Genomic DNA, 12,858 nt, shown 5'->3' on the forward strand with positions numbered 1-12,858 from the left:
TTTTCGAAGCGAGTCTGTTCTTCCTTTGGTCCCTGCATTCAAACGCTAGAGCCCACCTATCAGTGATGCCGTGTGGTCTTTGTCTTCCTCTGCCTTACTTCACTTAGTTGTCACTGGTTCATTCCCTGTTGGTGCAAATGCTATTATTTCAACCTGATCTATCGATCACTCAGTAACATTCCCTTGTATATAGGTATAGCAGCTCCTTTATCCATTCAGATGTGGATGGACATCTAGGATGCTTCCCTATCTTGGATATTGTGTATAATACTGCAGTGAACATGTTACCTTTATTTATGGTTTTCTATGGGTATATGCCCAGTACTGGGATTCCTGGGTCATATGGTAGTTTTGGTATTTTAAGGACCCTCCATGCTGTTCTCCACAGCAGCTGCACCAATTTAAATCCTTACTAACAGTGCAGGGGTCTTCTCTTTTCTCCACACTTTCTCAGCATTTATCATTTCTAGACTTCTTAATGATGACCTCTGTGAAGTGACACCTCACTGTCGTTTTGATTTGTACTTCATCTGTATGCCTTGTTTGGAGAAATGTCAGTTAGGTCTTCTGCCCATATTTTGATTGTGTTTGGCTTTTTTCATACTGAGTTGTATGAAGTGTTTACTATGATGGGGCGTATGACTGGGGTTGTGGGAAGCATAGCCCTAAATACATCTCAAACTTATATTTCCAGTGATTAATAGGAGGTAGAAGACAAGGTAAGAGGTTTAGCCTAGGCTAGAGGATTTTAATGAGCAAATTCCAAGATAGAAAAGGAAAAACCTAGGTTAGTGTAGCATGTAAGAAATGTTTTGAAGGATATATAGATGATACCATAATCAGAGGTTTCTGTATCAGGTAAAATCTGTCACTGTTATAGGCAAGGCAAATGACCAGTTCTGCTACTGTCATTGTGAAAAACCATGGATAAATTTAGTTTCAAGTTCAGCATACTTTTTTCTTAAAAAAAAATGTAAACATAACATGTGAGAATTTATTTTGGCAAGCCAGAATGTATTTTGCTATGAATAGCATTAATTTAACAGCTTGATAGGCCATTACCATCAGGAATTTAGAATTGTCTGACTTAATATTAAAAGTTAATGGTTTAGTGAAACATTACAATTATGTATTCAAATTTAAAAATTTTAAGGAAGCATTCATAAAACATTTTCTAGGTATGGCACTACATTAAACCCTGTGAACATGACTGGGTTATTCTAAATCTTTTTCAACTCATCCTTCAAACCAGTGCTCTACAAAACAAAGATAATACAGGCCTCAGATACAATTTTTAAATTAAAAAGCAAAAACAAAAACCGAAAAAGCCAATTTAATATTTTATTTACTCCACTATACCAAAATATTATAATCTCATCAATATACAAAACTGAGGTATTTTGCATTCTTTCTTTGTACATCTTCAAAGTCTGATATGTTTTATACTGACACCTCATCTCAAACCGGACTAGCTTCATTGTGAGGGCTAAATAGCCACATGAACTTAATGGTAAGAAAAGACACTGGCTCACCCCTTTCCACTGTCTGGCACATCTGTTTATAGACAAACATCATGAATGACTCTCCCAACTCTATCTTCAATTGGTACAGACATTAAACAGAGTAAGAGCAGGACTACGTCTGATACTAGATAAATGGCAACTGAAAGGGGCTGCCGTGGATCACAGCAGTGGGAAGAGAGAATCTTCTTTTAGAACTTACCAGCATTAGTAATTCTCGATCTTTTCTTACTTATATTGTATGGGTGCATCTGTCTCTCCTATCACATTCCACGAGGGAAGGAATCATTTCTGCCTTGTTTACCATTATACCCCCGACCTTAGAATGATGGTCTACTATGTGTAACACAAATACATTGAATTAACACAATCTTGCATTGATTATCAGGCTGAACTCGCTTGTCCATTCATTCTTCAGTGTTTTCCAATAGTTAAGACATATTCCACATTTTCTCAGTGAAAGCAGTAAATAACTGTTTTTGTAATAATTTCTAGTAGCTTAACTCAGTTATTAAAAATAGGGAAATTCCCCACTAGTCAGAATCACCTTTATCCTGTCTTCATCAGACTCTTCCTCTGAGAGAGAACAGAACACACCACACACGCACAGAGAAGGAAAGAACAGCACTGTCTCCTAACTCATGATCCATGGGCAGGGCTATGGTTCTAAAGAGGGCAGTTTATAAAGAGCTCTGAAAACTTCAGAAATACCTCTGACAAACCATCCCAAGGTAAACAACAAAAGTACCACAGTAGCCATGATTAAACAAACAAAAGCCTAATGACATGGCATGTAACGCTATGACTAAATTCAAAACCTGTAACCACCACCCAAGCTCAAACTCATTCTTTACGATATACATTATATCACTGTGTCACAAAAGTCCTTTTGTTAGTCTTGGGACTGTAGAAACCATTTTATTTAGAATGTATCCACTGGAAGAATGAAGGCAGTTCTTACCTTTCTATTCTGTATACAATAAATGGCACTGTAATAATACTGATATTTCCCAAATTAATTTTAGTACCCCAAACTCAACTAATCAAAATGTTCCCTGTTAGGCAAAATACTGCAATACAAAACATTTCTTAATTAAACTTTAGTCATCTACTGTGTATAAATCTTCTTTAAAAAACCAAATCATATTTAAAACACACAAAAGAAAATTACTTTCCCCTTTTCTTTTTAGGTGCATGTTCCACGAGTGGTGTAAGTTCAGCCTCCTCACTCTTTCTTTTCTTTTTCTTCTTTGTATGGTCACTTTGATAACCACTGGAGTCACTGCCTTGGAAAACAGGCTCTTGGTCCCGATCTTCCTGGTGCTTTTTCTTCTTCTTCTTCTTCTTCTTCTTTGGCTCTCCCTCCCAGAGGCCATTCACACTGTTACTAACCTGCAGGTCTGTCTCGTCCTTCATGGTAACATCTGCAAATTCTGCTGGCTCTGTGGTACCGCCTTCCACTTCACATGACTCTCGGTCTTTCTTCTTTTTCTTTTTCTTCTTTGGAGGTTTTTCGACAGGTTCATCAGCGCCAGTTTCTGGTGCTTTTTCAGGAACTGCAGAGCCCTTGGTTTGCAAACTATAAGAATTAATAAAATGTACAGGGCATTAAGCAAAAATAAAAGAACAAAGTAAGATCAAGAATATTCCAACATGGTAAGGTCTTTCTAAATTATGACAGTAGCACAAAATATCATGACTGTGACACAAATTTCAAATATTCTGTTATCTCCCAGCACACTGACAGTCTTAGAAGTGTTACATTTTTTGTTTCCCAAGTATTTTTCCCAGACTGTTTCACACATAAAAATGACATAAAAGTTTTGTCAAAACAGGGTTTCTGAATTTTAATATGGTTCAGAAAATGCTGAACCCTAAACATCACCACCCAGCCTTATTAGCCAAACCAGTAACATCTGATAGGGAGAAATCATACTTCTGCTATTTATCAAAATGTTGGTGTTCCCCATCTACTATCCCAATCCTCGTTTCCTTGTTCTTAAACTATGCTAAAGCAGTACTGGATTCCCAGGTGGTACTAGTTGTAAAGAATCTGCCTGCCAATGCAGGAGACTGTAGACATAGGTTTGATCTCTGGGTTGGGAAGATCCCCTGGAGGAGGGCATGGCAACCCACTCCAGTATTCTTGCCTGGAGAACCCCACGGACAGAGGAATTTCATGGGCCACAGTCTATGGGGTTGCAAAGAGTTGACACGACTGAGTGAGCACTCATGAAGCAGTATTATGCTGCAAAGCTCTGAGTATTTTATATAAGTAAATAAAAACAAAGATCAGTGAAGTAGCACTCTATAGAACTGCTGTCCCTTGAATTAGCAATAGCCACACAGAACTATTTAAGTCATTTCAATAAGGTAACGTTAAAAACCCACTTCCTCAGTGACATACTAGTCACACATTTCAATTCCTCAAGAGTGAGGCTACTATATTGCACACATACAGCACACTTCTATCATTACAGAAAGTACTGTTGGACAGCTGCTCTAAAACTTTAACCCATATTCTCATTTCTTAGCAACTTTTTCTAGATTCTGCCTTGATAACAGAGGAAGTATGACCCCTCAACTAGGCCCTGCCATAAAACCAGGGTCAGGATCAGAGTATTTCCTAGAAGAATTCCAAACAAGAAGAATACAGAAATTAAATGATCTACCTGATATAATGACAATAATCAAATAATTTTTGTTTCGACTGTGTAAAAACAAAACACTAATAGTTATGTTAATATAATTAAGCTTCTAGTAGTCTCAAGTTCAAGGATTAACTTTTTTTAAAAAAAGATTAACAACATACTAGTTGTTAATGTTAACATTAACAACAACATGACAATACTTTGAAAAACTGAATTATTACAATGTAGACCACTTAGATGCAGAGCTTTAGAATATTCAATGCACTGTCATAACACTTAAGATTCATATTTACATTGACTCTGTGGTTTAGAAGTACAAATAGTCTAATAAATTAACTTTTAAAAGAAGGACTTATGTTTCAGAATTAAATTCAGAATTAAGTAGAAATGATTAAGTATAAAAATGGTAATAATGTGCTTAGGAACTGACCTAGTGATATTTAGCTTTCCCCGAATGCAGAATACTCCAGCAGCATCTGAGTCTAAACGAAATACTTCAAATTCTAGTTCATCACCCACGTTTATCTGCAGCGTCTGCCACTGGTCAGCTGGCATCTGCTCAGGTTTAGGGATGGAGGCATTGAAGCACTTATGGACCAAGCAGCCGATGTGGCTGGAGGACACTTTATTAACTGTGCCCTAAGAAGAGGGAGAAAATGAGTATTACAGCAAGAGCACCAGAAAGACGAAACGAACCTTACAATCCTTAAACTGATCTTCAAAGAGAAAATACCAAAATAATGGCATGATGTAATATCAAAAAGCTGATCTTCATTTAAAGCTTACCACATATTACACTAAAATATAAGTTTAGGAACACTAGAATTTTTTAGAAAGCTCACCTTGAGCATGGCTATTTTAACGAAGTCATAACGTTATTAGAAGCTTTAAAAGTAAAATAACAATACATTCTATATGATTTTAAGGTTAAAATTAAAATTTCCAAGTTTCCTAGTTCCTTAAGAATCAACAAATATAAACTAGATGAGTGAATACCTGAAGCTTTTTAAAAAATCACCTTTTGAATTACAGAACTATAAATAACATATACATATACAATGTGGTTTAATGTCAGCACCTCCTTCCACATGGGACAAGAGTAAAACCTGTCTGTCATCATAAGGAGCCTGGAGTCCAGAACGGTACCTTCTAGGTGGTCTGTACAAACTGGTACGTACATCTATACAATGGAATATTATTCTGAAACAAAAATAAGCTATCAAGAGAAAGACATGGAGGAACCTTAAAAATATAGTGCCAAGTGAAAGAAACCAATCTGAAAAGGTTACATACTCTATGATTCCACTATATGATATTCTGGAAAAGGCAAATCTATGGAGACAATTAAAAAAAAAAAAAAATAGTAGTTGCCATGGTTTCCAGGGGAGAGAGGGAGCAATGAATAGGCAGAACACACAGGATTTTTAGACCAGTGACCAATTATTCCATAGGAATGTTGGATTCATGTCATTATACCTTTGTCAAAACCCATAGAAGGTACAATAGAAACAGTGAACTCTACTATAAACCATAGACTTTACTTAATGTATCAATATTGGCTCAACAATTATAATGCACCACATCTTATCAATAATAAGAGAAACATTATGTGTGGTTTTTTGGGGGTGGGTAGAGTGAGACTTATATGAGAACACTATGCTTTGCATTCAATTTTTCTCTCGCTGTAAAAGACAAAGTTTATCAATTAAATACTCAATGAGGAAAGGAAAAACTATCAAAATTTTAGAATTGTATAGAATAGTATCTTCACAACCAAGAGGTAGCCAAGTTTCTTTCGTGGGATCTAGAAAGTAGTAAGTATGAGAGTATAATATGATAAATTAGAGAAAAGTACCAATACAAGATAGTAGCAATGCTTTTGAAATGAAAAGACCAGTAACTTAAAACAGTATTGCACATATACAGACATACAGATGTCTAAAGGCCCATGAAAAGAAGCTCAACATGGCTTATTACTAGAAAAATGCACAGACGCAATGCAACTGTCACTGCACAGATATCAGAACAGAAGTCCACAAACAATAAATGCTGGAGAGGGCATGGAGAAAAGGGAACCCGCCTACACTGTCGCTGGGAATATAAACTGGTGCAACCAGTATGGAGGTTCCTGAAAAAATTAAAAACAGAGTCCCATATGATCTAGCAATTCTACTCCTGGGCATATATCTAGAAAAGACAAAAACTCTACTTGAAAAAGATACATGCTTCCAATGTTCACAGTAGCATAATACCCAAGACATGGAACAACTCAAGTGTCCATCCACAGATGAACAGATAACACAGATGTGTTATACATGCTGAAATATTACTCAGCCATGAAATGCCATTGACAGCCACATGACTAGACCTAGAGATTATCATACTAAGTGAAGTTAAGTGAGACAGAGAAGAACAGATAAACATATGATATCACTTACATGTGGAATTTAAAAACAGGATACAAATAAACTTATTTAACAGAAATAGATTCACGAAGGACAAACTTAGGGTTACCAAAGGAGAAGGGGAGTGGGGATAAATTAAGAGGTTAGGATTAACAAAAAGGATCTACAGTGTAGCACAGGGAACTATATTCAGTATCTTGTAATAATCTATAACAGAAAAGAACTTGAAAAAAATATATATACACGTATCTAAACTGAATCACTTTCCACTTGAAACAGAACAATGCAAATCAACTACACTTCAGTAAAAATTAAAAACCTAAACTGAAAAATTTTCTTTAAAAATGATTTTTAGTTACCTGAAATAACAATCCTTGTAAAATCCCAAAGTGTACAATCTCTTAAATTTTTCCAAATTACATAACTTAATAACTGTACAAAGAACAATAGGAAAAAAGATACATACCATAAGTTTTTGCCCTGGTTCAGGGCAGAAAATAACAAAATCTGCTTCAATGTTAAGATGAATGTGTCCTTGATCATCATAAATATCTCCTAATTCACCCACTACTTTGATGTTATCATAAGCAATGGGTACACCTAAAAGGCTACAAAAAAAAAAAGGAAAGCAAAATGTTATTTATCCTCTTTTAAACTAAGCCATTATACGGATTCTGAGTCCAGAAAGTATACATCTCCTAATATAATCACACCCATGGCGAAAATATATACATATACAATAATATATGATTAGCCTGTAACAACTTTAGTGGTTTAATTTCACCCAGGGGTTCCAAAATAATGGCTAACTTAAAAATAATTATTCAATACCCAGAAACAAAATGTCCATTATCCAAGAGCAGTAAGTTGATCCTTCTTCCCTATCTGCTGTCCATTTGAATTCTAGTTATGCTAGAATGAGAAGTAAAAAATGAGACTTAGTAAGAAAAATGTCATTCTGTGACTATTACTGAATCAAGGCAATTTTGGTATTACCCACCATTACTGAATATCTGTACTAGATGGCATGTAGCAAGAGAAGTATTAGGATTCAAGTTGAAGCCCTCAATATTAAAGCCAATAACTTGATGGAGAAAAATCCCCGAACTGCAACTGTTGCTAGTGTAAGGAAGTAAGAAATACAATTATATTAGCTTTTGAGAACTGACTCTGACACTGTAATGTGTAGCTTGACAGTCAGGATTAGGGGGCAACTGCTATTTCCAAAGACAGAGAGGCCTGATGTGCTGCAGTCCACGGGGTCGCAGAGAGTCTGACACAACTGAGGGACTGAACAACAACTATTTCCAAGTTATTAAAAAATTGTAAGTAGTTCAGGAGGCGGAGCTGGTGGCTTCACTGCCACAGCCATGACCTGTTTCAGCAAGCTTCCCCGTCCTCCGCAAAGCTGAAGTCCTGCTGCTCCACTCCTCCAGGACTCTGAGGACAGCGCCCATGCAAAGGCGCTTCAGCCCTGTCGGACTCTGCGACCCCGTGGACTGTAGCCTACCAGGCCTACGACAGTCTGTCCGTGGGATTCTCCAGGCAAGAGTACTGGAGGGGGTGCCATAGACTCCTCCAGGGCATTTTTCCTGACCCAGGGTCTCCTGCATTGGCAGGTGGGTTCTTTACCACTAGCGCCACCTGGGAAGCCCGAGAAAGCTTATCACTGTTCTTGTTTATCTTTGCTTATATGTTTGGATTCCAGAGAAGACGAGGACGCTAAGGTCTTTGAGAGCAGAGAACATTTTTCGTGAACTCAAACTTCTAGAATGGTTCACACAGAATAAAAGAAAGAATGTACACCTAGGAGCAGTTGTTTTAAAATAGCCAGGAGTCACTGGAATACAACTTAATCACCCAATTAGGAAATCCATACACACTGAGGTTTACTCCAGAAAGACTTTCTTTGAATTACTAATTTCTGCATATAGCTTTCCTAAACAGGAACCACACCATCACTAAGACAATATTCAGTTTAGTCGCTCAGTCCTGTCCGACTCTGCGACCCCATGAGTCGCAACACGCCAGGCCAGACAATGTTAGAGGCCCAGAAAACAGAAGAGCAAGGAGGGGGTAAAAATAACTGCCATATCAGACAAAAAACAAAAACAAGACTTTGTTTCCCCAAATCAACTTTGTTTTCCCCCAAATCAGTTTCCAGCGGGGGGATACTGCTCTCCCGTAAGTGGCATTTGGGAGTTTATGGGATAAATCATAGTTGTCACACCTGTGAAGGCCAGGGATGGGAGACATCCTGCCATATAAAAACAGCCTGACACAATGAAAATTGTCCCCGGGTCTGCATGATTTAAATGAGAGGACAAGCCTCATTTTCTAAGTATTTATAAACAGTTGATTATAGTACCTAACTTAATGTGTGCAATTATGAACATAAAATCATCATTGCATGGTTTCAATATCAATTAAAATTTTCAGGAATATAACTAGTATATAAATTCAAGAGTAGATTGTTTCGTAAGAGCACTTTACCACTATAGACACTGTAGGTGATGTGAGTTGTCAACTCAAAACCCCCGCGTCACTCTTCACATTTGCAACTAATACTTTCACAGTGATTCAAGATGCAGCTTCAGGAGGCGTCTAACTACTTTATTCTTTCCGGGTAGCCATGCTTGAGTGTTATCACACTGAAATACATTTTATTGTATTAGAGCTCTAAATGAATTTTTTTTTTTTTTTTCCGATTGTGTTGGTAGTTCATATTGGGTTGACCAGAAGGTTCGTTTGGGTTTTTAAAAAACCCAAATGAATCATGTGGCTAATCTAATATTATCTTTAAGTTTAATTTCAGTAAAGTATGTTTCAAGAGAGCAAATGGAGTTCTGCAGGGTTCAGAACTGCTACCTACGGCTTGTGACAATTTTGGGAAGCAATTCATTGCATTAAATATACTAAAAATCATCAGAAGACAGACACCTCAACATTATATCTTTTCCTCTCTTGCTTTTCTGAAACCATCCTAAGTATGTTTCCAGGCAGAGTGGTAGCCTCACTTGAGATATTGAGAGAACAATCATATCAAGTTTAAGGGATCAATAGACTGCAAGCACACTTAAGACTTTTATATATTATACATGAGAATAAAGGCCGCCTCTACACTGAAGATGGGGAAGGGAATGGCAACCCACTCCAGTATTCTTGCCTGGAGAATCCCATGGACAGAGGAACCTGGCAGGCTACAGTCCATGGGGTCGCAAGAGTCAGACACGCTTTAGCAACTAAACCACCACCTATACTGAAGAAGTTGAGTAAACACGGACTCTTCATGGAAACTGATAGTTCATTTGTGCTTTGAGACATTCTGAATTAATAAACTGGAACTACTGGGAGGGAACATATTTGCCATTTTCAAGTAACTCAAGAGCTGTCATTAATGACCTCTCAAAGATAGAAGTTTTAATGTGATTTTTAGAACACTACTTTCTCTAAGCAGATTTTTCAATCATTTTTTAAAAAAATGTCACTGGGGGAAAAAAGGTGGACAATCTATCAAATAGGGCTGCTGCTGAGATGACTAATATAAGAGCTATTCTCAACTCTTTGCTTTCCTCATTTCTTAAACAGAGAAGCAGGTCCTCTCTGATGGTACAGGATGGCCCCAAAGTCTGGAAACAAACTATATATGATAAATGGTTGATCAGTATTACAATTATTGATATGTTCAATATTTTGTCCCTCATTATTAATCTATGGTACCCCATTTGCACAGAATAAACTGGAGTTTTCAGCACACCCCCAAAATAACGGGGTCAGGTAGGGAGTTCAGATCTGTTCAGAGTGCAATTGAGGCCACAGGGTCACACTATCCCAATTCTGTTACAGAAATTATCATTATCCAATCAGCTTTTCATCTCTTTGGGGTAATGGCTCCTATTCCCCTAGTCTGTCAAGTGCAGCCATTAATTGGTTACAGATCAAAGATTTGTTTATGTTTCCAGATTTTATGACTACCTTATATATCCTCAACTCTCCCAAATGCAAACTCTCTAATCAATTTTCTCTACACTTTGTAACAGTCTCTTTAATTATAAACATGTTCTCCATGCTTACTGTCTCACCCTCCTTAAACCACCACCTAACGCTATCAAGTGGTTTCTTAAACTACAAATCTGATTATATCCCAGAGATACCACTGTCTCAAGAGTGTGTCAAGTGTTTTCTGAGTTGGAGGCTACCTAGAGGATGAAGTGGTAACCCAGTTTCCGGCTTAAGCAAACAGAAAAACAAAAACCTAAAACACCTGGCAAAGGCAGGAAAGGAGCAAAAAAATGGCCATCCTCTGAATTATCCTCCACCCCGTCTCCGATCCACCCCAGCCCTAACTGCCCAGCTTTTCAGCTGTACCCAATGTCTTTCTCCTGATATATAAACTTTAGTTATAAAGTGCTCACAATTATCTGGTCAAAGTATTCTATTTCACAACTAGTATCCATTCGTTTATGCCACTCTTTTTGCCCAGAATGCTACTATCTCAGAAGTTCCCTCCTCCTATCAAGTTGTTCTCAAAGGTCCTAAGATCCAATTCACCACTCTTTACTATAACTTAGATTTGTCAGATTTTAACATTTCATTGGATTTATCTGGCCTACATCTCTTTTACTAGCGCTTATAGCTCCTGAAATAAGGGTCTTGTTTGTTTCTTTGGTTTTATTCCCCAATTCTCTAGTATACAAGATAGACCCACAAGTGAAAGTGTGTGCCCGTGCTTGGAGGAAGCTATAAACTCTAGATCCTTAATCTGTGTAGGGTTCAGGATCCCTTGAGAAACTCTGCCCAAGTAATTTTCCAATATCTTACTTTAAATGCACTAGAAGGTTTTTTTCAAATTCAAAAGCAACAGGCTTTCCTATTCTTAAAACGGAAACAAGGTGAATAGTATTTCATTCATCCCTGATCAGGTCCAAGAGAAAAAAAACCCCGGGAAAGAACCAGGGTCAAAACAAAACCAACCTTCGTGGTTTATAAATAATTAAACGAAGTATTAGCGCTTCGCGTATAATTTTCTATATAGTGAGAATGTTTTTAACTACTGCATTCCAAACTTTCATCATCAAATGAGAAAACATATAGAACTCGCCGGTCTCCAGACCCCTGGTCTATTTTTATCTCTACCTGTCTTGCAACGAGCTTCTTTACCCCTTCCGCTTACACAATTCCTGTCACCGTAACGTTTTCTTTCCTGCCTATGAAATGGACTCAGCACAGATCTTGACCAGGGAGGCACTAGTCTCCCGAGGTGGACTGCGACTCCAGAATGCCCCGGGGCTAAACTCGCGGAAGCTGGTGCGACCCCCTTCTGTTGACACTAAACGTCCACCTGCTGCCCCATCCCGTGCCCCAAGGGAGCGGCAGGCACCGTTAAGATTATTAACGTTAAGATTATGTCCGCTCTGGGAACAAAAAATGTAAGAGACCAGTACCTCTCGGAATAGCGCAGGAGCTCTGCATTGAGCTGTTCTCGAATACCGGTGCGTTTCCTGTTAAGATAGCGCGGCGATAGGGCGATGTGTCTTCGGTGCGGCCCCGCCACCAGGCAGGAGTAGCGGCTATTCACAAGCGCACAAGCAGCCGCGTAAGTAGGCAATTCTAGGCAAGGCAAGACGCTGGCCGGCCCTTCTGAGGCCGCCTTCGGCCGCGGAGCCACTGAGCAGCCCGCAGCCATGCGGCTAGCTAGGTTTCCCCGGCGCGCACTAATGACGCAGTCAATAACCACCTATCTCCGGACGCCGCCTTTTACGTCATCCACCAGCTACCACGCCCGTAGGAAGTTTCCTCTCCCGTGGCTGCAGTAATCCGTTCTTACCAGCAGGGGGCAACCGTTTCCACACCCCACCCCCCCGACCCCCGCCCTTGAACCACTGTGAAGCTAGGAACCTGTGGTTAAGGATTGCGCATTCTCTAAAGCCAACCAGCATCTCATCCCTTCAGGGAGCACAAGCCTATGTTTCAGCTAACTCCCTCAGTAGATTTAGAATGTAGGTTTAATAGGGGTTCACACTTTGATCATATCCAATAGTGAGGTGGATTGGTAGATTTACAAGGTTAGACTGTACAATAATAAATTTTAAAATATTTATGGAATGTATTTCCTGAAAGAGAATCCAATCCTAAAAAACAGTCCAGATGTCTCAAATGCAACTCTTCTGAAAACGAGCCCACCGTCTCTCTCCAGATCAGTTTCTCTACTCATTCTGTAATCACTAATTCAGGAAATAATACATACCCCTCTTTCCAAAGGGCTCTGTCCAGCTGTCATCC

The 12,858-nt window shown here is 38.6% G+C and overlaps 1 protein-coding gene across 1 annotated transcript; it reads right to left on the reverse strand.

Annotated features, from left to right (window-relative positions):
• Positions 1-1,327: 1,327 nt before the first annotated feature.
• On the reverse strand, positions 1,328-12,285 carry POLR1F (RNA polymerase I subunit F). Its single transcript, XM_061165038.1, is given in 5 exon segments — positions 1,328-2,707; positions 2,709-3,099; positions 4,602-4,810; positions 7,043-7,184; positions 12,021-12,285. Coding segments are annotated over 5 exon segments (1,071 nt in total). The 5' UTR covers positions 12,263-12,285; the 3' UTR covers positions 1,328-2,620.
• Between the last annotated feature and the right edge of the window lie 573 nt (positions 12,286-12,858).

This window comes from Dama dama, chromosome 18, assembly GCF_033118175.1.
Source record: "Dama dama isolate Ldn47 chromosome 18, ASM3311817v1, whole genome shotgun sequence".
NCBI classification, from domain to species: Eukaryota; Metazoa; Chordata; class Mammalia; order Artiodactyla; family Cervidae; genus Dama; species Dama dama.